The sequence below is a fragment of the Kogia breviceps genome, chromosome 19 (genome assembly GCF_026419965.1).
Source record: "Kogia breviceps isolate mKogBre1 chromosome 19, mKogBre1 haplotype 1, whole genome shotgun sequence".
In the NCBI taxonomy this organism is placed as follows: Eukaryota; Metazoa; Chordata; class Mammalia; order Artiodactyla; family Physeteridae; genus Kogia; species Kogia breviceps.
In genome coordinates this window covers 37009569-37032347 of record NC_081328.1, presented here as the reverse complement: position 1 = coordinate 37032347, position 22779 = coordinate 37009569, and the positions used below count along the sequence as shown (strand labels likewise).

At 46.0% G+C, this 22779-nt stretch overlaps 2 protein-coding genes and 4 non-coding genes across 6 annotated transcripts in view; 4 read left to right on the top strand and 2 right to left on the bottom strand.

Annotated features, from left to right (window-relative positions):
- The window catches only part of LASP1 (LIM and SH3 protein 1), a 41674-nt gene extending 37267 nt beyond the window's left edge, over positions 1 to 4407 (bottom strand). Inside the window, exon 1 of the mRNA XM_059046547.2 lies at positions 3961 to 4407. Within this exon, the coding sequence (XP_058902530.1) occupies positions 3961 to 4029 (69 nt within the window). The 5' untranslated portion in view covers positions 4030 to 4407. The remainder of the gene's footprint in view (positions 1 to 3960) is intronic.
- A 484-nt stretch (positions 4408 to 4891) lies between these two features.
- Positions 4892 to 4963, top strand: TRNAC-GCA (transfer RNA cysteine (anticodon GCA)). Its single transcript has one exon. It is a non-coding gene; the product is annotated as a tRNA-Cys (tRNA).
- Positions 4964 to 6596: 1633 nt separating this feature from the next.
- On the bottom strand, positions 6597 to 6668 carry TRNAC-GCA (transfer RNA cysteine (anticodon GCA)). Its single transcript has one exon. It is a non-coding gene; the product is annotated as a tRNA-Cys (tRNA).
- A 5081-nt stretch (positions 6669 to 11749) lies between these two features.
- Positions 11750 to 11821, top strand: TRNAC-GCA (transfer RNA cysteine (anticodon GCA)). The gene has a single exon. It is a non-coding gene; the product is annotated as a tRNA-Cys (tRNA).
- A 4687-nt stretch (positions 11822 to 16508) lies between these two features.
- On the top strand, positions 16509 to 21315 carry RPL23 (ribosomal protein L23). Its single transcript, XM_059046553.2, has 5 exons — positions 16509 to 16647; positions 17199 to 17282; positions 17585 to 17713; positions 20959 to 21072; positions 21180 to 21315. The coding sequence occupies exons 1-5, from the start codon at positions 16635 to 16637 to the stop codon at positions 21260 to 21262; spliced, it is 423 nt and encodes a 140-aa protein (XP_058902536.1). The 5' UTR covers positions 16509 to 16634; the 3' UTR covers positions 21263 to 21315.
- LOC131747150 (small nucleolar RNA SNORA21) lies at positions 17314 to 17449 on the top strand. Its single transcript, XR_009332780.1, has one exon. It is a non-coding gene; the product is annotated as a small nucleolar RNA SNORA21 (small nucleolar RNA).
- Positions 21316 to 22779: the final 1464 nt, after the last annotated feature.

Here is a 22779-nt window from a genome sequence, read left to right as displayed (position 1 = left end):
TCTGGAATCACCCTGGAGGTGGCGGAAGTGGCTGCTCACAGCCCTGGGTGAGGGGGATGCGTGAACTTCGGGTCGCTGTGCCTGCAGCCTGGTATCTTGCCCTCAGCACCCGGGCTGCCTATGACTCAGGGTTGGAGTATGAGACCTCTCCCTCCCTTCCTGTCACCCAGGGTTACAGTTTCTCACTCCTCCAGGGGCAACCCTAGCCCCACCCTGGCCAGGTCACCAGCCTAGCTCAGTTGGCCACCTGGGAGGCTGGCTTAAAGGCATAGACCGTGGCTGCACCACCCCAGATTCCCAGGGAGTGTTATTCCTGGTTCAAGAGCCCAGGCCCAGAGCATTCCTCAGGCCAGGGTCAGGAAGGGGAGGGACCACTATTAATGACACAGTGTAAATAAAAGTACATTTTGCAAACACAACAGGCAGAAGAGCTGAGCACGAAGAACTTTAGATTTGAATTCCAGCTCTGGAGGAAAGGGGAGTGAGCTGCATGACCTGTCTGAGCCTCTGATTATGGGGTTCTTAATTTACAGGAGCGATCACATCTGCTTTGTGAGGATCCTGCGAAGACTGAGCCTGGCACATTCCAATAAGTCGTAGCTATCATGAATGGATGGTCACGGGATGATCGTGGGGTGCTCTCAGCTAGGAAATGAGGCATCAGAGCTGCAAGGCCTTTTCTCCTTTTTTGTGTCCAGCCCAGTTTCCTTCTACCTTGCTGCCCCCTGTGGGGGCTGAGATGAGGGTGGTTCAGACAGCCAGAGGCAGAGAACTCTCCCAATGGGAGAGTCCGGGGAACTAGCAGCTCACCAATCCTCCACCCTTCCCAAATGCCTCCACCTGTGTTCAGGAGCCCGGAGAAAGCAAGCCAAGGCAGAGGGACATGACAAGACTCTTGACAATGCAGGTCCCCAGATACGACTGCTTCCTCACAGGGTCTGGGACAAAACTCCACCTCCCTCAAAATGTAGAGGACGGGGCTTCCCTGGTGGCGCGGTGGTTGAGAGTCCGCCTGCCGATGCAGGGGACACGGGTTCGTGCCCCGGTTCGGGAAGATCCCACATGCCGCGGAGCGGCTGGGCCCGTGAGCCATGGCCAATATGACCCTGCGCGTCCGGAGCCTGTGCTCCGCAACGGGAGAGGCCACAACAGTGAGAAGCCCGCGTACCGCAAAAAAAAAAAAAAAAAAAAAAAAAAAAATGTAGAGGACCTTGTGAGACACAGCCCCTCTCCCTCTCCAAAAGCCCTGCAGCAGCCCCTGAGAGTGCCTGGCACAGAGTAGATGCTCAATAAATATTTGTTGAATTAATGAGTGATGTCACCCTGTTTCTCCCCCAACTCTGATCCCATAAGTCCTCTGGGGAAGCAAATCTCGACCTCAAACACCAGCAATACATATTTATTCAGGACACAGAGCACACTGGCTATGGCATGTTGAGGGCAGGGTGGCCATCAGAGGTGACATACATAACCTTTCACCCAGCTAAGCCTTTGGGAGATAAAGCTCAGGGAGGAGAAAAGGCTAACACCAAGGACGTCGCTTGTGCTCTGGGTCATGTCGTGTCTTAGGGAAATTGCAGGGAAACAGGCAAGTCTAATTTGGCTCTCTCCTGTTGTAAACGAGAAGCCTTGGGAAGTTGGTTAGCAACTGTATCTATGGGATCGAAGGTTCCCCCTCAGGTCTCAGTCCTGCAGGCACCAGGTCCCCATTCCAAGTGCCTGCCCTTACTACCTGAAGGGGGTTGGGAGGAATAGGTCTGATAGCTGGATATTCCAGGCCTCCTGCCCAGTGCAGGGGGGAGGTCTCCTCAGGGCCACCTCCTGTAAGGAGAGTTCTAAAAAGAGAGAGGAATCACGAACTCTCACTTCCCAGGGCAACCTCCACCTGAATGTCCTCTTTCTGCGAGGGCAAGAGAACAGCTGGGGAGGGCACCTTGAAGGATCCCTGCACCACTCTCCTCTGACTCCAAAGGTGTAGGGCTGGAGAGAGTTCCCCAGCAAGGTAGGGAGGGCACAGCCTATATACCACATCCCCTTCTGGGCACTTTAGTGCACTTCCCCACCTTCAAGGAAAAGACATTACCATACCCATTTGATAGACGGTGAATACTGAGGCCTAGAGCCATTCGTAGAGCTGGCAGGAGCAGACCTGGAACTAGGATCAAGTCTCCCAACTCCCAGGCTAGCAATCCCTCCATCATATATGCTTCTGCCTTACGTGGGTGGAAAGTGGCCACAGCCTCTTCCCAGTTCACGACCGTGCAGAAGAAGGAGGGCACAGGGAACTCAAGATGCAGAGACCCAAATCCCTACCACCGGGAAAGGGCAAAAACCCCAGTGTGCAAGGACAGAGAGCTCTCAGGTCCTGCCTCCAAGCTCAAATCCTGCCTTCCGGCACGGTCATTGGGAAGGTCTATACCCACATCCCTTGTACCCATAACATGGCCTTCCTCTCCACCTGCCCAGCCAGGCCCAGGACAGTGAAACAGCAGCAGCCCCATATGCCCCTTTCCTCCAAGAGCAATTTCAAATATATCTCTGAACCTTAAGATCCCCACCCCCTCACCCTGACTCAGAGACCAAAGGTCACTGAGGAAACACCAACCCCAAGGTGGAAGGGAAAGACAAAAGTCTCCAATGAACTACCCTTTCCCAAACAAAACCTGGCTCCAGGTGGGCTCTGCACCCCTCTTCCATCCCATGCCCCTCAGCCCCTGCCAGTCCAGACGGGAAGGAGGGAATCCTTGGACTTGGAGCCAGCTTTAGGAGGTGGATGACAGGCACGATGAGGAGGGGGACAAAATCACACAAGCTTCTCCTCCAGACTGGGGAGGGGATGCAGAGAGGAGGTGGATTTTGCCCTAGGATCTTCGGGAGATTAAAAGAAGCCAGGATCCTACCCCAAACTGCCGGAAATACCCAGTTCTACTCTCCGCCCCCCTCCAAAAGTATAATGGCAACCAGATGAACGAGTCCAGCATGATTGGGGGGGGGGGAGGAAGACGCGTAAGGGCCCCCAGGGGACAGTGAATTTCCAGAAGGCCACCTTCCCTTCCCACTAACACCTCCCCCTTTTCTTGTCTTCCCCTGAACTCAGCCAACCCCACCCTCCACTGGGGAAACCTGCTTTGAAAAGTTAGCTCTTTGTTCTACAAGCTGGACTCAGCCTCTGAGCACAATTTCAGGAGATTTCTGTGAAGCGACCCCCACCCACCCTACTCCAGCACGCGACCCCGCCCCGGTCCGGCTGGGCGGACCAGCACTGGGAGTTGGCTTCCAATTTGAGGTGGGGGCTGGGAAGCTAAGGAGGACGTCTGCTAGTCCATCAACCGCTGACCCACCAAGAGGACTGCAGGTCGTGCAAAAAAGGGGGTCTCGCAGTGGGGCTTGGGGCCTTATCCGAAGGCCAGTTCACCAGATGCAACACTCGCCGGCTGATAGCCCCCGCCCTCCAGTCTCCAGGCCAGGAAGCCCGGCCATTCGCCGCCTGAGCGGACGGTTTCGCTGGGGCCCCCAACCTCTGCCCCGCCCCCCCGCCGCCCCCTCCCCCAGCGCCCAGCGCTTCCGCCTACTTGGCGCTCGGCGAGGCGGGGAGAGGGAGCGGCCGTCTCCTCTCACTCTCCCGGCCCTAGGGGGCGGGACTGCACCCCTAACCTTCCCTCACTCCCCCCACCCCCACTCCGGGGCCTGCCTTCCCTACTCCACTCGCGTCCTCCCAACCCCTGGGCACAGAGCCCACTCTTCTCCAGTAGTGGCTGCCCGCCACGCGTGGACTCCTTGCCTCGCCCCAGATCTCCTGGTTTCCAGACGGGTCTGTCCCCACACCCCACGACACCGCCCTCCCTCCCTCCTCCCAGGATCGCGGGGATGAGGCGGCAAAGACCCAGTCCCGCTCTCCTCCCCCGATCTGGAGCACTGCTCGGGGATTGCAAAGACGCGTCTCCGGGTCCCGCGACTCACCTTATCCAGACAGTTCACCTTCTCCGTAGGGTACACGATCTTGCCGCACCGGGCGCAGTTGGGATTCATGGCTCCGGGAAAGGCTAGGGCGGGGACGCCGTAGATCGCGCACGTTCTCTTTCCCCGTAGCGAGCTGGCAGGAGACGGCCGCGGCTGCAACTGCACAGGCGACGGCGACGGCGGCTGGAGCTAGGGAACTGGCCTCCGCCTCCGCCCTCCTTCCCCTAATAAACACAGCGGGGAGGAGGGGCTGTACCGGGGCGGGGACGCGCCGCGGGCGCGGGCAGGGGCGCGCGCGGCGAGGCGCGCTCCCCGGGCGACCCGGGGCTGCGCGGGGGCGGGTTTCGGGGAGGACTGCGGGCCCGGGGGTACGCGCCTAGGTGAGCTCCCAAGCAGAATGAGCCCTGGAGAGATAGGCCCGGAGGCTAGGCGCGGACAGACGACCTTGCCCAGGGCACTTCCGGCGGGGCGGAGCCGATCTGGCTGCACATCTGGGCGCCTGGGCTGGAGGAGGCGGGCAAACCCCTCGCACCCCGCCAGGGTGGGGTTTGAGCCCACCCGAACACCAAATCAGATTCTCCAGATTTGGAGACTTCCTTTGTACCCGTCGGTACCCGGCGAGAACCTGCGGACCGAACGGGAAGCCCCTGCTCCGCCCCCATTCGCCTACCCCTGCAACATCCTTTCCCACATTTGTAGGGCGGAACCAGTCCCTCCCGCCAGGACTCAGCGCCTAGCAGCCCTAGTTAGGTTTTCCTTCCCCGCGCCTCTGCTGTGCAGCTTTCCTGTGGTTCCCCGGATCCGGGGACCTTCTGCTTTCTGCTTGGCCCCTTTTCCTCTTTCGTTCCTTTCTCTATATCCTTACTCTCCACCTTTGGTGTAGCGTTGACTTAATGCCCAAAAGAGCAGTATCCAAGCGCACGAACGGCGTGGGGGTATAGCTCAGTGGTAGAGCATTTGACTGCAGATCAAGAGGTCCCTGGTTCAAATCCGGGTGCCCCCTCGTACTTTTTTCCCTAAATTTATGTAATTAGTATAATTCATTCTTGACTCATTTTAACCTTGTGTTCTGGGTTAAAGAAAGCAGAGAAAAGCTATTTAAAATTTCCTTCCTCATTTTCCAACCGTAACGGAAAGCTTTCGGCTTTACTTCGTACTCTGCAGGAGGAGGGGGTGGGTACAGGCACAAATCAGGTACAAAAGAGGCAGGTCCCCACTACCCACGCCAGCGGTATCAGGATTTCTGCGCTCACCGCTGGCAGCCTCAGGGGTGTCAGGCATTTCCAGGAGCTGGTTCAGGAGACAAGACTTCCCCAAGTTCGTGTTCAGTTTCGGGTGGGGCTGGGTCAAGGGAAGGAAACCCACAGACACAGACTTTCTCCAACTTAAACTTTCTTTATTACCGGTGACAGGCGCATGCCGTGTTCACCTTTCCCTATTGCTCATGCCACCGGCAGAGTGAAAGCACTTCGAGAACGTCGAAATGGCCAATGCCGACCCAAAAGTTCATTTAATTTACAAAAATAAAGTTACATCCGGATGTAAACTGATATAAACTAATGTCGTGGTTCTCAAACTTGAGCTTGCGTCAGAATTACCTGGATAGTTTGTTAAAGCACCTCCCGGTTTCTGATTCTCTTGGCCTGGAATGGGACCCCGAGAATGTGCATTTTTAACAAGTTCCCAGGGAATGCTGATGCTGCTGGACCACACTTTGAGAACCACTGAACAAATAATAAAAGGCCATCAAGTTTCGTAACCTAAAGATGGGGACAGATATCTATTGGCTGCGTGACTGACAGTATCACTATTGGGTCGGAGGAAAACGAGAAGGGAGCAAGGCCTCTCGACTTGGTTTTGCCCAAAAAAAGGAAAAAGAAAGGATAGTGGGAGAGACATGCTTCTTCAGACAGGGGGCAGTTGTGATATTTTAAACTCGGAATTTGGTTGTGTCAGCCCTCGGGGCCCTGGGGGAATACTACTCGAATGCATTTTTCCCCACGGCTCCCATTACTGTGCGATGCGTCGCGAAGCTGGATATGGCGATTAAACAGATCTGCTGTGCGGTGCAAAGCCCGAACCCGAGAAATAACTAATTTTTCACCCCTTTCCTGGACACCAGGCCTCAATCTCACCACCTGTAGGTGTAACGGGCCAAAGCCCTGACTTTGAACTAATATAAAGAAGGAGAAAGCTGTCCGCTTTTCACCCTCCTTCTTACATCTATGCTGTGTCCCGTTGAACTTCGCCACTATATAAACCTTCTGAACTTGGATTCTCTTCTAATTGGCCTGGTCAGAGTATGAACTAGGGAAAATAATATTGCCCCGCCCCAACATTCCATCACCCACCCACCCCCGCCAAGAAACTGTAATTAACATTAAACCAATACGTCTGGAAGGGTCTCAGGGGCTAGAATGGTCTCAGCCTTCTTTCTGCCTGCTGAGGCTTCTTGCCACTGAGTGGTGGTATTCAGTTGAAACATGGTAGAGTCACCCCTGTGCGACTTCTGGGGAGAGAAAAAATCCACCAGGTGCAAGAGGATCTCCAGGATCCTCTTTGGATCCTGAAACCGCAGACTCATGAGTTATTCGGGGTTAACCTGAATGGGTGTGGAAAAAACAGACAGCTGGGTTAGGGGGCACCCGGATTTGAACCGGGGACCTCTTGATCTGCAGTCAAATGCTCTACCACTGAGCTATACCCCCTCTATCATCAGAGACCTGCTAAATTCTTTTTAAATCCATTCCAAATTTTTCCTTCTGAAAATATCCAAAATTAGTTTCTTCTTGTTACATGATACTGAATTTAGTAATAACAAGTTAAAAAGACTAACTAAAATGTGGAATTTTGAAAACATGTGAACTTAGGTACCAATCCGCCTTTTCTAGGTTCAATTCTTTATCCACAATCCCACTCATCTCTTCACCCTAAGAAGTCAGAGAAGAGCTTCTTGCAAAACTGAATAGGGAATCCTTTCCCCTGGTCTCTCTAAAAAGAATGCAAACACCAGCTGAACACACATCTCTACTAAGAGACTTTCCTGGGCTATATTCTCTAGTGGTCCCTCTCTCTTTTTATGGAGCAACTAGTGCAGAACATACTTTCAAATAGAAAGACACACAGGTTCTCAGTCTCACTGAGTTTAAAATCTAGTGGAGTTAGAATAGAAACAAATGCACAAATGAATAAACAAGGAAATGCCCAGTACTAATAAGGGAAGTGACTAAAATGAAAAACAAGATGGTGTCTTAGGGAGGTCCAGGGGGTTATTTCAAGGTGGATAGTCATGGAAAACTTTTCTTTGCAGGTGATTTTGGAGTTAAGATGTGAATGATATGAAAGAGACAGCCATTTGCCCAACCCATCTGTCAGGGGCAGGCATTCCAGCTAAAGGAGATGGCCACTGCAAAGGCCGTAGGGCCAGAGTAGCTGGAGGAACATGAAACAGGGGAGAGTGATTCAGGAGAGCTGGAGAAGTAGCCAGAGAGCCTTATAGGCCCAAGTAAGGAGTTTGGATTTTATTCCAAATGGATGAAAAGCCAGTCGTTGGACAGTTTTGAGCGGAGGGACTGGAAATCATCATTCACGCTATTGTGGGGGAGATTTACAGGGAGTAAAGAATAGAAACAGAGAATACACACAATGGAATACTATTCAGCCTTAAAAAGAAGGAAATTTTGCAATATGCGACAACAGGGGACATTATGCTAAGTGAAATAAGCCAATCATAGAAGGACAAATACTGCATGATTCTACTTACATGAGGTACCTAAAACAATCAAACTTACAGAAGCAGAGAGTAGAATAGTGGTTGCCAGGGATGAGGAGAGAGAAACTGGCAGTTGCTAATCAATGCATACACAGTTTCAGTTATACAACATGAATGCATTCTAGAGAGCTGCTGTTGAACATTGTGTCTATAGTTAACAGCATTGTATTGTAAACTTAAAAATCTGTTAAGAGGGTAGATCTCATGTTAAGTGTTCTTACCACAATAAAGAAAAAGAAGAAAAGTGGACAGAATAAAATTTTTAAAAAGAGAGAGAGAGAGAGGTTAGGTAGGATTCTATTGCAACAGTGCAAGTGAGAGATGGTAGCGATGTCTGAGACTACAGTGACGTATTAGTTTCCTGTTGCTGCTGTAACAAATTACCACATACTTATTTGCTTAAAACAACACAAATGTATTATTACCTTACAGTTCTGGAGGTCAGAATTCCAAAATCAATTTTACTGGACTAAAGTCAAGGTGCTGGTATGTCCGCATTTCTTCTGGAGGCTTTAGAGTAGAATCAGTTTCCTTGACTTGTGCAGGTTGTAGAGTCTGCCAGCATTTCTTGGCTCATGGCCCCTTCCTCCGTCTTCATAGCCAGGGTTGCATCTCCTCACCTTCTGATCTCTGCTCCTATCCCCATGTCTCTCAGTCTCTGACTCTGATCCTCCTGCCTCCCTCTTATAAGGACTCTTCTGATTACTCAGATAATCCAGGATAATGTCCCCAACCCAAGACCATTAATCACATCTAGAAAGTCCCTTTTATTATGTAAGATAACATAGTCACAAGGGCCTTGGGATGTGGACATATTTGGAGGCCCATTTTTTAGCTTATCACAGGGGGAACAGCAGAGCTAGAGAGGAGAGCAGGCATCCAGATTGACCATGGCAGGGGAGCCATGTCCTTCCTGTACACTGGATGGCTTGAGAAAGATGAGGGAAAGAGACGAATCAAGAATGACTCTTCTTTAGAGTCACTGTTGGAGGGAAAGTAAATTGCTGCAGCCACTGTGAAAAAAAGTATGGAGGTGCCTCAAAAAACTAAAAGTAGAGTTGCCATATGATCCAGCGATCCCATTCCTGGGCATATATCTGGACAAAGCTATAATTCAAAATGATACATGCACCCCCGTGTTCATAGCAGCACTATTCACAATAGCCAAGACATGGAAACAACCTAAATGTCCATCAACAGATGACTGGATAAAGAAGATGTGGTACATATATACAATGGAATACTACTCAGCCATAAAAAGAATGAAATAATGCCATTTGCAGCAATATGGTTGGACCTAGAGATTACCATTCTAAGTAAAATCAGAAACAGAAAGACAAATACCATATGATATCACTTATTTGTGGAATCTAAAATATGACACAAATGAACTTACCTAGGAAACAGAAGCAGACTTACAGACACAGAGAACAGACTTGTGGTTGCCCAAGGGGTGGGGGAGGGATGGCTTGGGAGCTTAGGATTAGCAGATGCAAACTATTATATATAGAATGGATAAACAACAAGGTCCTACTGTATAGCACAGGGAACTGTATTCAGTATACTGTAATAAACCATAATGGAAAAGAATATGAAAAAATATATATAAATATATGTATAACTGGATCACTTTGCTGTACACCTGAAACTAACACAAAATTGTAAATCAACTATATTTATTTATTGGTTGATTGATCAATATATAGTTTTACCAAGTGAATCTCTATGTTGAAGGTATCTAGTCAAATCTTGCCAATAGTAGACATTATTTTAAAGAAATACACTAATACTCCGGCCCCCAAAAAAAACATGTTATTTTATTTATTTATTAGACATTACAACTTCTTCCTTTGTTATATTACAAAGCTCTTAGGCTCTAAATTAATTAAAGTATGAGATTGGCAGAAAAATAGAAAAATAATTGGAATGGGTAAAAAAATGTAATGTAGCATATTACAGACATGGCATTTCAAGTCATTTATGAGGAGAATTTTTCCAATGGTTTTCAAAGTACTTCCTGGAGCCTCTCCTGTAGGGAGGGGGGGAATGGGAGTAGGGAGTGTTGCCAGGTTGGAATAACTCTCATCCTTCCCCATTTGAACCAAATTTAACTGTTTTACATAGTGAACTTATTGGTAAGTTGATCTGAAGGGTTCTGGACCCAGGATCCTGCGCTGCCAGCAGACTCTGGTCACTAAGCCCTTCCTCTCCCTAGACATTCCAGAGCTGTCACTGCTGCTCTCTGGAAAGAGTCACGTTGTTATCAGGATAGAAAGGCTCTGAGGAGTCCTTCACCGAGAGCCTTTCATTCCCCTCCCCTTCTAGGAGTCGTGAACTTCAGACCCTCTGCCTCTGACACCCATTCCCTTTAATTCTCCAACTATACTTTAATAAAATAAATTTTTTAAAAAAGAATAACTCTTCTTTTTTGTCTTCACTATCTGGGTGGATGTGGTATTCTGAGATAAAGAACTGAGAAAGGAGTAAGTTTAGGAAAAACAAAAACAAAAAAAACCCTCAAGAGTTTCTTTTTAAAGCTCTGAAACAAAACGTAATAAAGTACAGCCTCCTATCCTTATAGACTTCACATTCTAGTATGAGGTCAATATGCTGAGTTTGAGGTGCCCTGTAGACGTTTAAGAGGAGATGTTAAGTATGCAGGTGGAGATCCAGTTAATTCTGAAGTTCAGGGAAATGTCTAGGTTAGAAACATAATTTGGGGAGTTGTCAGTGTATAGTTGGTAGCTGGTGAAAGAGGGAGTCAATCCCAGAAGTGCACTAGATTCGACTCATACCGGCTTGTGAGAACCAATTGTTAAATTTTCAGGAATTTTTAAAGCCAGTTGACTTCACTGGAAATTAGCAGGTGGGCGAATTTGCATTATGGGAATTGGCAAATGCTAAAAATCAGGTCCCCTGGAGCCAGTCGTTAGCCATTTATCAGCACAACCCTGCTCCTGACTGATTCTGACTTTCTCCAAAAAGGAAGAGGCCAACTCTTCAGCACTCTCTGAGGAGGAAAGATAAGGTGTAGAAGGTTTGAGACTGGAGAACGTATGTGAAATAGTCATTTTAGAGAGTGAGAAAGTGAACCTAGTCAGTCAGTGGTGAAAGAGTAATAAACAGGGAGACTGAGATTGGTGGAGCGACCCAGACTTCTGAGCTCTCCCCTAACAACATTCTGCTGCTCGGGTGCAAGCTTGGTGGAATGCCATAGTTGAGTTTAATTAGGTTTGGCTGATAGGTACCACCCAGGGCTTATAGTGAACCAGGCACTGTGCCACTGTGGGGAATACAAAAAGGAATGCAACATGATCCCTGCCCTCAAGGAACTTACAGTCTGGTTGGAGAAACAAGATACATACTCCAAGGGGAAAAAAATACCTGACAGTAGAGAAAGTAAATGTAGAGGGTAACAGAACTACGGAGACAGCTTGTTGATAAGGAGAGAAATGAAGTCACAGACTTTCTTAAAAATTGGTAGTGAGAAAGAAGAAATGGACAGGCAATAACAGCTAAAGGGAAGATTTTCCAGTCTAGGGAAAACCTGTTGATGTTTGAAGAAGCCAAGCGAGTGGAAGAGACTGAAGATGCTAGAGAGAATGGAGGTACTGCGAGCAAGTCTGGTACAAGAGCAGGGGTGTCTTGGGAAGGACAAGGGAAGCACTTCCTCTCCTGTGCAAAGCACAGGCTGGGGATCCAATGCAGCTCAGGGTGCAGGCAGGGAGGTTGGAAATTAGACTTAAAGAATTCCAAGATGCCAGAGGTACAAGAGGTTGTTGTTGAAGGAGGGAAATCCCATCGCACACCCCACAGGACCCTCAAGCCCAGCTCAGACCGGACTTCGCCCTCCCCTTCTACCACTTGGGTGCGAATTGCCTTTTCTCTTGGTTCTTTAGCATCACCCCAGGAAACCTGAAACAATTGGTCGTACATATCAAACTATTGTTAATCACCAATGCGATGTCTGGTCGGTAAACACTACTAATAAGCTGTAATCTCTCTTTTGCCAGCAGAGGGGGTATAGCTCAGGGGTAGAGCATTTGACTGCAGATCAAGAGGTCCCCGGTTCAAATCCGGGTGCCCCCTCACATTCTCCTTTTAAACCTAAATCATCCCAAAGGTGGTAGAAAAGAAAGGTGGTACTAACCAAGCGCGTAATTCGGTCATTTCTTGAGTGTTTTCTGGGAATACAAAAAATACTAAACTACAGCCTCGTAGATTTTATATTCTAATGAGGTCAACGCGCAAAGGAATTTCCTGTGTTCTCTATCTCTACGTCAATGGTTCCCAGTCTGTGGTTTGGGAGTTGAATTCTTGGAGGTCTGCGTGTGAGACACTTTCTAGGTAGGAAAAAAGAATTTATTTCATACTTCATTGCTTACCTGTTTCATTCTTATCCATTCATCAGTACCGTGGAGCTTTCCAGAGGCTACATGATGTCACAACAGACTAAATGTGGAAACATGAAAATCCAGCTGTCTTTCATTAAGCCAGATATTAAAGGGATTTCTAAAAGAACGTAAAGCAAAGCTACTCTTCTCACTATTTTTAAAATTTAAATACAGTTCTTTTTCATTTTAAAATGTTATGTATTTTAACAGGTAGTGGATTTATTACCTTAAACATTTCACAATTTAAATTTCTAATCTGGTAAATGTCAATAGATATAACTGTATAAACAAAACCTCTTCGGAGTTCTCAATAACTTAAGAATGTAAAGAATATTCAGACAAAGACATTTGCGAATGACTGCTCTAAGTAAAGAGGTGGTTTGGGGAAGAGCATGCTGGGGTTGTGAAATGGCACAGGGAAGAGATGGCTTGTTCAAAAATACATGACATCGAAAAGAGTTTTGAAGAACATGTAGTGGATAAAGCAAGAAAGAGTCCTGAAATCCTAAGCAGTTTGGTCTTTCCGGAGCGTGAAGTGTAAGAGGTGAGGTGATGGGAGATGAGTCCAGGGAGAAGGTAAGCCATTTCAGGAAGACACTCCAATGCCATGCTAAGGAGCTTGGACTTTATTCCATAGGCACTAGAGGGCCAGTACAGGCTTTTAAGCAACCAGAGGTTATGGTCAGACCATTTGGAGGCTGTCGCAATAGCCTTGCACCAAGGGCAGACTTTTAGATTCATGGACAGAAAAATTAGTAGCACCAACCAAGACAACTAATATAGGCAGAAAAGCAAAATTTCTGGGAAAATCATGATTTCGGCTTTGGACATCAGCTTTGAAGTGCCTGTGGGGTGGAGGTGTCCCAGTCATTGGTTCCATACATTGGCTAGAGCTAAGCAGAAATGTCTGGGCTGGAGATACAGACTTGTGAGTTATCAGCATATTGATGGTAATGGAAGCTACTGGGTGGTGTGATCACTCAGAGAAATACACTCAGAAGGGACAATGCATAAGGAGGAGAGAGCAATGCAACAGAGTGGCTTAGAGCCTGTGCTTTGGAATCAGCCAGACTCAGGGTGCCATTCCATTTCTACCTTTCATGATCTGTGTAATCTTGGACACATGGCTTAACTTTTCTATTTCTCAGTTTTCTCATCTGAAAAATGAGAATAATAATACCTAAATCACAGGGTTGTGGGGAGGATTCAAGAAGTCACATTCCTGTAAAATGCTTAATTCAATGACTGGTACTTAGTAGCACTCCAAAAATAGTAACTTCTATTATTATTAGCATCATGGAAACCATGGGTGAAGAGTGTCAAGAAGATGGGGAGGGCCCCAGTGTGAAATGTTGTGAGGTCAAGTAAGATAAAGACTGAGGAGGGTCCTTAGATTTTGGAAAGAGTAGGTCATGGTGACCTTTCTAGTATAACTTTTCAGTATGTATAATTTCAGTCATGTAGTGAGGACATAAACTACACTACAGGAGTTCAAGGAACATGTGCATGCGGGAAGTAAGGAAATAGAGACAGATCATTCCCAGACCTTTGGTTTTCATGGGCCACTGAAATTACAAAAAAAGGGGGGGGGCACTGTTGGGATGGTAGAAAGTTGACAGTTGACATAGGGTTGAAAGGAACATTTTTAGCAAGAAAGAGGAAAGATAATCCCAGAATAATAGGCAGTCCTTTAAATTCAGCAAATGGAGCTTTATAAGAAACACTGTGTTTTCTAAATATTTCTAATTTTGCCATAGATGAATAAAAATTCCCTCACACAAGGATGCTGACGTATGGAGACCATAGAGGTAGACGTCTTCATTTGTTCAGCGATCATTCAGCATGTATTTACTGAGCCAGGCCCTGTGCTGAATGCTGGGGATATACCACTGAACAAAAAGGAGAACATGGACTCAGCCTTTAATGCAGCATATAGACTAGTTGAGGGGGATCGTTACTCAACAAAGTCATCAAATATATATTGAAGAATTGAAATAAATAGTAAGAAGGAAAAATACTACGTAAGAGAGGTCAGGGTAGAATTTCCCTAAGGAAAAGATATTTAAGCTGAGATCTGAAAAATCAGTAAACGTGAAATACATGATACGGGTAGCCAGGGTAGAGTATTCCAAGCATGTGTGAGGCCTGTGGGTATTCAGGAGCATGGATGGTATCTGGGACCAAAACGTCAACCCTGCAGAGCAAGACAGAGCACGGTGCAAGATGAGGTTAAGAGGTAGGACAATGCCAGATCAGGGCCTAGTAGGCTGTGATATGGATTTTAACTTTGATTCTAAGAGTACAGAAACCATTGGAGGATTTTCAGGAGAGTGACATAGTAATGTTTACGTTTATGAAAAATTATTTCTGGCCATTGTATGAAGAGTGAGTGGGTGGAGGGGGGAGAAATAGACGTCAAGAGACATGTTAGGAAGCTTCAGAAATAGTTTAGGCAAGAGATGGAGGTGACTTGGTCCAGAGCATTAGCAGAGGAGATGAAGAGAAGTGCATATATTCTAGAGACATTGAGAAGGCAGACTGAAGAGAAATTGGACAGGAATCCCAGAGGGACACCTGGATGGATGCTAGTTTCATTTATCAACAGAGACAAATATGATAATGAAATCATACATTCAGAAACACATGGAATTTGGCTGAAAAGTGAAGGAGAGAGAAAAACTGGTAACTAGAGAAACTGGCAGGAGCAAGTGAAGGATTTAAGAGTGATAAGACAAATTTATAAATGTATAGATTTATAGACCTCTTAATGTTGAAGTACCCCAGAGCTTAGCCCATGGTCTTTTTCATTTACCCTCGCTTCTTTGTGAACTCATCCACTATCATGTCTTTAAATATACTGCCAAATTTACATCTCCCTCTTTCTGGAACTCCAGGCTAATATGTCCAACTTGCTATTCAAATCTCTTCTGGTTGTCTAACAGACATCTAACTCAGTATGTCCAAAACTGAACTCATACTCTTATCGCCAAACCTGTTCCTCCCATAGCTTTCCCCGTCTCAGTTGATGGCAATGCCATCTTCCACTTGCTCAGACCTAAAGCCTTGGAAACATTTTCTTCTCTTTCTTTTGCACCCCACATTTTGTTTGTTCTACCTCCAAAACATATCCAGAATCTGATCACATCACTTCTGTTGCTACCTCTTTAGTCTAAACCACCATCATTTCTCTCCTGCGTTACTGTAAGAGCTTCCCAATAGATCGCCTTATTGCATGCATCTTTGTGTTCCTTCCCACAGCCTAGTCTCAAATAGAGTGATCCTTCTGACATATTAGTCAGATCATGTCCCTCCTCTGCTTATGACTCATTGGTTTCCTATTTCAGTCTGTAAATGTCAAAGTCCATAGCAGTGTACAAAGCTCTAATGATCCAGTTCCATTACTTCTGACCTTCTGTCCTACTACTCTTCCCTTCACTTATTCTGTTCAGTCACTCCTGGCTTCCTTGCTGGTCCTCACATTGTTCAGGCACAATCCCACCTTAGGGTCTTTTATTGGTTGATGACTCTATCTGGACTGCTCTTCCCTAGACAATCATATTGGTAGCTCCCTCACCTTAAAAATCTTTGCACTAAGGTCAACTTCTTCCATGAAGCCCACACTGATCATTCTATTTTAAATTGCAATCTGCCTCTCCTCCCACTTCCAGATCCCTCTTATTTTTTTCTACTTTTGTTTTCATAGTACTTATCACCATCTAACATACTATATACTGCAATTACTACGTCTATGGCTTAGTATCTAATATCCACCTTCACCGCCACCCTGGCTGAATGTAAGCTCCACAGGGCATGAATGTTGATCTGTTTTGTTCTCTGATGTAGTCTAGCGTATGCCCAGAACAGAATTTGGCATAAAGTAGTCGTTTAATAAATACTTGAATGAATAAATATATCGACAGAAAGAAGTCCGAAGATGGGAGAAGTTGAAGCAGTGAAAGGAGTAATGAATAAAGCCAAGATATCTAAAATACAGATGGGTATGGGACCAAGCACACACATATGGAATTATCTGTAGCGCTATAATGGTACTTCTCAGTTATATCAACCTAATGAAACCGTTTCGAACTCTTTCCCTCTAGACCCCCGACGCCGTGTGTCCTTTGGAGGCCCCTATACAGCACAGACCGTTTAATCATTTCTGAACCTCTAGCGTCCATCGAAGTCCCTGGCACATACTTAGTGCTCAGAGAGGTTTTCCGATAAATTAAACCAATGTTTCTGGGTCCCAAACAACTACTTTCGAGTTCGTATGCTGTGTACACTGGGTACCAGGAACACTCCGGCAGCCCTGGAACCATCCACCTCCCACTTCACAGCGAGAGATCTATGCGATGTCCAGGACTTATGACGTAATAAGACCGCGCCCTGGAGAAGAGAGGCGGATTGAATAAGCACCGGGTCACGTGACCAGATTGGGCGGGGCGTTGGAGTTGGGATCTCAGTTTCCTTTATACGTTCTTCCTTTTTGTCCTTTTCCGGCGTTCAAGATGTCGAAGCGAGGTGAGTCTTTGGCTTTGGGAGATCCTTCGCCATCCGTCGCGAGGTGGCTGCTGGCCTCGCCGGGAACGGCGGCCATGGGCAGCCGGGACGCTTTGCTCTGCTCCGGGCCGGAGAGGGAGTGGAGGGACACCGCGAGAGCACCGGGAGAGCCCCCGAAAGTGACGGGGGTACCTGGAGGGTTGAGTTCGCAGGATCCAGTCGTGATTCTTGACCGAATCCTGCGGGTTCACTCCGCGCCTAGCGCTTCAGTAATGGTGTTGGAGTTGGACTGGCTTGAGTGGGCGACGTGTGCGGTCTCCCGCCTTGTAGGAAGAACTACGTGGTGCAAAAGTTGGATCGAGAATTGAGTCGTCCAGGTCCCTTAACCTCAATGTAATGTGCTAATAGTGAGGAATTGGCTATTTGCCTTGAGAACTGGGTGGCACATGGGGAGGGGCTAAGGAGTCCTAGACAGAGCGAATCTACAGTGTACCGCTCCCCGAAGCACATGCGAATGAATATATAGCTTAAGAATGTGAAGGGACCTCTCCTGTTTTCCTTCTTACTTACAGGACGTGGTGGGTCCTCTGGTGCGAAATTCCGGATTTCCTTGGGTCTTCCGGTTGGAGCCGTGATCAACTGTGCTGACAACACAGGTGAGACCTTCGGCTGCACTCTGCCAAACTGCCCCTTTTAAAAGCACTCAGTGGGCCTTTTGCTAATGACCCACTGAGCCGTCAAGAAAGGGCAGAGTGAAAACACCACTTTTGGGTGAAGCGGCAGCATGTTGTGTTGTTTTGCTTCAATCGGTGGTGTGACAAGGTGTTCCACCTGGGGGAGGACTAACTGCTTGGGAGTGTGTGTGGAGGGGGAGGCCTTGGAGGTGTTGGGGAAATGCAGAACTGCCTAACAGACCCTCAAAAGAAACCTTTGTTTGTTTGTTTGTTTACTTTTATAGGAGCCAAAAATCTGTATATCATCTCTGTGAAGGGGATCAAGGGACGACTGAATAGACTTCCTGCTGCTGGTGTGGGTGACATGGTGATGGCCACAGTCAAGAAAGGCAAACCAGAGCTCAGAAAGAAGGGTCAGTAGAGAGACCAAATCCTCCTTTTGGTCTGTGGACAGTTGAAGGACTTCTCCCTCTATTGGAAAATAGAACAGTAGTTTTACCATTCTCAGGGCCTCTTAAAGCTTGATTTTCTTTGAGAGGCAGTGTGAGATAATCTGCAGTTGGAGTTCTATTCTTGCTGTCTTAAAGACCATTCTTTTATTTTTATTGGCATATAGTTGCTTTATTTACAATGTTGTGTTAGTTTTTACTGCACAGCAAAGTGAATCAGCTATATGTATACATATATCCCCTCTTTTGGATTTCCTTCCAATGTAGGTCACCGCAGAGCATTGAGTAGAGTTCCCTGTGCTGTACAGTTCATTAGTTATTCTCATTAGTTATCTATTTTACACATAGTATTGATAGTGTATGTATGTCAATCCCCATCTCCCAATTCATCCACCACCACCACCCTACCCCCAGTTAAGTTATTAGTTGGCTTCCAAAGTAAGCTAGGGGCTCTGCATATTTACCCTGCCATTTCCCCCAGCAAGTTCAGCCGATAGTTAACAGACCACATCACATATTTATACCGATAGAAACAAAAGTTCTGTCCTTCTGGGATTTACAGTCCATCCACATAGTTCCTTCCCCGGCTCTCCTTTTAGTTCTTGGGTCTTTTGTTCCAACTTAAATCCCTTCCTTTGTTCCTCAGAGTTTTGCTGTGCCCCCTACTAGGGCTGTGTCTTCTGTGAGAGCAGGTCTTTAATTAATGCTGATTCCTTGGCTACAAATGAACATGGTGGTACCAGGTGAGATCACAGCCTTAAGTCACCTCAGGCAAGTTTCCTTTTCAGGAACCACTAATTTGAAAAGGAATAATTATACGTAGATGAGATTAACTCTGGGCTGTGACTTGTCAAAAGTTTGGCATGGTTGCTTCTAAATGTCTTCTGGTAGCAACTAAAACAGGGTGCTGCTCATATCTTAATCGTGGACAACCCCCAAAAGTTTTCCTACTAGATGTATGGGTTAGAGGGGGGCCTCAGACACTTCTGACTTGACTGACTTTAGAGCTTTCTGATACTCAGTGTACTTGAGTTTCCAGCTCCTGAACTTCTCTCCTGTGCCTGCTTAGTTTGTCTCTGGCCTGGGATGTTTTGCTTTTCCTGAGAAGTCCTCTTAATGTGCAGTACACGTGGGACAGGTCTCAGCCATGTATCACAGTTACATTTTTTCTTTGGGCCTTGTTTCTTCTAAATGAATACAGTTGACCCTTGAAGAACGAGCAACGTGGGTTTGGACTGCATGCGTCCGTTTACAGATTTTTTTTTTCCCGCACAATATATTACTGTACTACACTATCTGAGATTGGTTGAATCAGTGGGTGCAGAGGGTCAACTATAAGTTACACGTGGATTTTAGACTGCACAGGGCTGGCGCCCCTAACCCTTCATTTTTTTCAAGGATCAGCTACATCTCCTGGCCTTAGACTTAATTATAACATACAGAAATGTGGAAAGGAGCAGGACTGGAAATCCAGAGTCCTGTATTCATGTGGCCTTATTTATTTGCTGGATGCATTTGTGAGAATTTAAATTGTTCTAAGTAGATGAGAGTCCAACGGAGGAGGGTCTCAGCCAATATTATCTATCCCTCAGTGTGTTTCCCATTGTTAAAAAACTCAGAGACTATCTGTGTACATAGATAGTACTTGCTTCAAGGATAGCCAGGATCTCTGTCCTTAGAAGATCCTGCATTTCTAGTGTCTGATATTAAATATGGAAATGTAACTATTATCCCTACTTTACAACAGGGAAACTTGAACTCCAGAAGATTAAGTAACTTGTTCAAGGTCTCCAGGCTACTGTCAGGGATTGAATGCGTGTTTTCTTTCAAGTGCAGTAGATGCTTTGAATGTCTGGAAAAATGTTCACTTTAGGAGCAGGTAGCGTTTTTTGTTTGGTTGGTTTTTAAAATTTATTTTATTTTTATTTATTATTTTTGGCGGTGTTGGGTCTTTGTCGCTGCGCACAGGCTTTCTCTAGTTGCGGCGAGCGGGGGCTGCTCTTCGTTGCGGCGTGCGGGCTTCTCATTGCGGTGGCTTCTCTTGTTGCGGAGCACGGGCTCTGGAGCGCGTGGACTCAGTAGTTGTGGCGCACGGGCTTAGTTGCTCCACGGCATGTGGGATCTTCCCAGACCAGAGCTCAAACCCATGTCGCCTGCATTGGCAGGCGGATTCTTAACTACTGTACCACCAGGGAAGCCCTGGAGCAGGTAGGTTTTTAAAAGTTACTTATGACCCTGGAAAACATTTCCTCAAAAAGTTAAACCTAGAGTTAATTAAATAAGAAATAGAAGTTGAATTTCAGTTACCCAGCTCTTAGACCTCCAAGGGATGATCATTTTTAATATTTTATGTCCTACTTTCCAATGTAAATGGGACCATTACCTTCCCATAGCCCATTTTTGCTTCACAGATGATTGTCTTGCATATTAAAAAATTACAGAAGTACATAATCATTTAAAATGGTTCTGTTCTGTGCGTAAGTCATGAGATATTTAGGTTAATTCCCGGTTTTGCTCTTAAAACGACATGTGCCCTGCAGTTAGAAAGGCCATAAAGTGCTAATTTTTAGGTCAAGGTGTGTACTTGGAGGTTTTGATATAAATTGGGATGGAATATTGCATAATAAGGAGTTAATAGCTTGGCCTCTCCACTCATTCAGTGTGAGGAGGGTCCCATTCCCAATTCTATGGCATTAGGATCTTTTTAAGAATTTACTTGGATGTGCCCGGTCTTAATTGTGGCACATGGGATCCCTGTTTGTGGCATGCAGGATCTAGGTCCCTGACCAGGGATCGAACCCAGGCCCCGTGCATTGGGAGCACAGAGTCTTAACCACTGAACCACCAGGGAAGTCCTGACATTAGGATCTTAAATGGTACCCACCTCTTGGGTGAAGTGAGGAAAAGTATAGAAAGTGCTTAGCAAGTTTCCTGCTGGTGTGTTGCTATCGTCCTCCCAAAGTACAGATTTACATCTGCAAGGAAATGCAGGCAGTTTGGACTTGAAATGAGTAAGGTCTTTCCTGAAGGGGTGATTGGTGTTTACATTGTCTTTCACACTTGATTTTAGGAAATGAAAAGCTAATGAGTATACATTCTGTCCAAATGGGAAGTGTTGGAGAGCTAGCCAAGGTGCAAATTGCCTTCTCGTGGTAGCACTGGAACTTGGCAGGTTAAATGACAGCTGCTTTTTTTTTCTCCCCTCTCAGTACATCCAGCAGTGGTAATTCGACAACGGAAGTCATACCGGAGAAAAGATGGTGTGTTTCTTTATTTTGAAGATAACGCAGGGGTCATAGTAAACAATAAAGGCGAGATGAAAGGTAATAAAGAATCCGCATCATTGTTAGGCTTTTGAGATTGGATGATTTAACTGGAGTACAAGTAAAGGGCCTTTTGAGCTTATGTGTCACATCATTCTTTTATGCAGGTTCTGCCATCACAGGACCAGTTGCAAAGGAATGCGCAGACTTGTGGCCCAGGATTGCATCCAATGCAGGCAGCATTGCATGATTCTTTGGTGTATTTGTAAAAGAAAAAAATGATAATAAAAATTATTTGCTCCATGTCACTCTTCTTGACACCTCCTAACCCTTACCCCCTCTGTAAAATAAAACTACCCAGCACAGACTTTCTGTGGGCATGTGTAAAAAAAGATAAACAGTCATTGCACTTCTGTCAGTGTGCGGACGTTGGGAACTTTGCAATTTCTGCTGTAAAAACTTGAGTTTATTAGTTCTTAAACTAAATTGCAGGTGGTAGATACTGCTTGGTGACAGGTTATCCCAGGTGACTGCCCTACAGTTAGAAAGGTATTTGAGATAAGGTAGCGTGTATGGTCAGATCCTGAACACTCACGGAATTCAAGGAGTGATGTGAGTAGGAACCAGGTACACGTGTATATATGTGCACTTCTGCAGTTAACAGGTTTCCTTTGGGTAAGTTGGCACGTAAATGAGTTTATATTTGTAAAACCTGACACATAATAATTGCTCTCATGGAAGATGACTAAGTTGTTAATATCTGCAAGTTTTTTGCTATCAAAAGTATTTTGACATGATGGTCATATATCTGCGAAACACTAGCTTGAGAATAAAAGATGATGGAATGCCAGCACAACAGGCATGAGCCCTGGCAAGTTCTGCCTGAAGGTATTGAACATTGTAGCTTTTTTTTTCCGTAGCCATGAGAGTAACATTGTAGCTTTCTTTTTCCCAAGCCATGACAGTTGATTTAGGTGACATTCAGGGTCTGGGGAAAATGAGCACTCAGTTGGTTTGGATCAATAGTCTGGCCTAAAAATGTTGGAAGAGGATTTTTACACTAAAGTTTGTGTCCACGTATCTAGTATCTGGAAATTGTTTTATCTGTAAGATTGGGTACAATGAAAGGCTGAGGATTAGAGTGTATGTGAAGACCCAAGCACACAGTCACTTGGTGAGATGACTTCTCTTTTGTACTTCAGATTGATGTCCTTCAGATGTACCAGAACTAGAAACCAGAACTAGAAAGGTTCTCAATCTGAGGAGTTGAAAATGTGGCCAGGTCATATCTCAGACCAATTAAGTCAGACTGTGGAGGTGGGACCCAGGCATCAGGACTTTTTACAGCTCCCTAAGAGATTCTGAAGTGCAGCCAAGTCCTCTGTCTAGACTAAGTCAGTCTTGGTTTTAGGAATATTAAATCCCAAAGTCTAAAATAGACGGGTCTTCCTCCCCTACCCCATCCTCCAGGCTGGTGAATTTCAAGTCTTTAATGTGACATGAAGCCCCCAGGTACTCCATTTAAAATGAATCTTTTTTTATCCCATTGCATAATATGAAATTTCTCACCTGCCTTCCTCAAATGTGAGGTGAGAGCTGGGCCTGTCATTTTTCCCCCTCGTCCTCTCAAGTCCTCTAATGTTCTTTCCAGGTTCTTTTCACGTTTTAATAGAATGGGCTCAAATTATAGACTTCCTATAATTTCAAATTTGATTGCTAGGAGCTTGCCTGTCATAGTGTAGAAAGATTAAATATGCTGAGTATTGA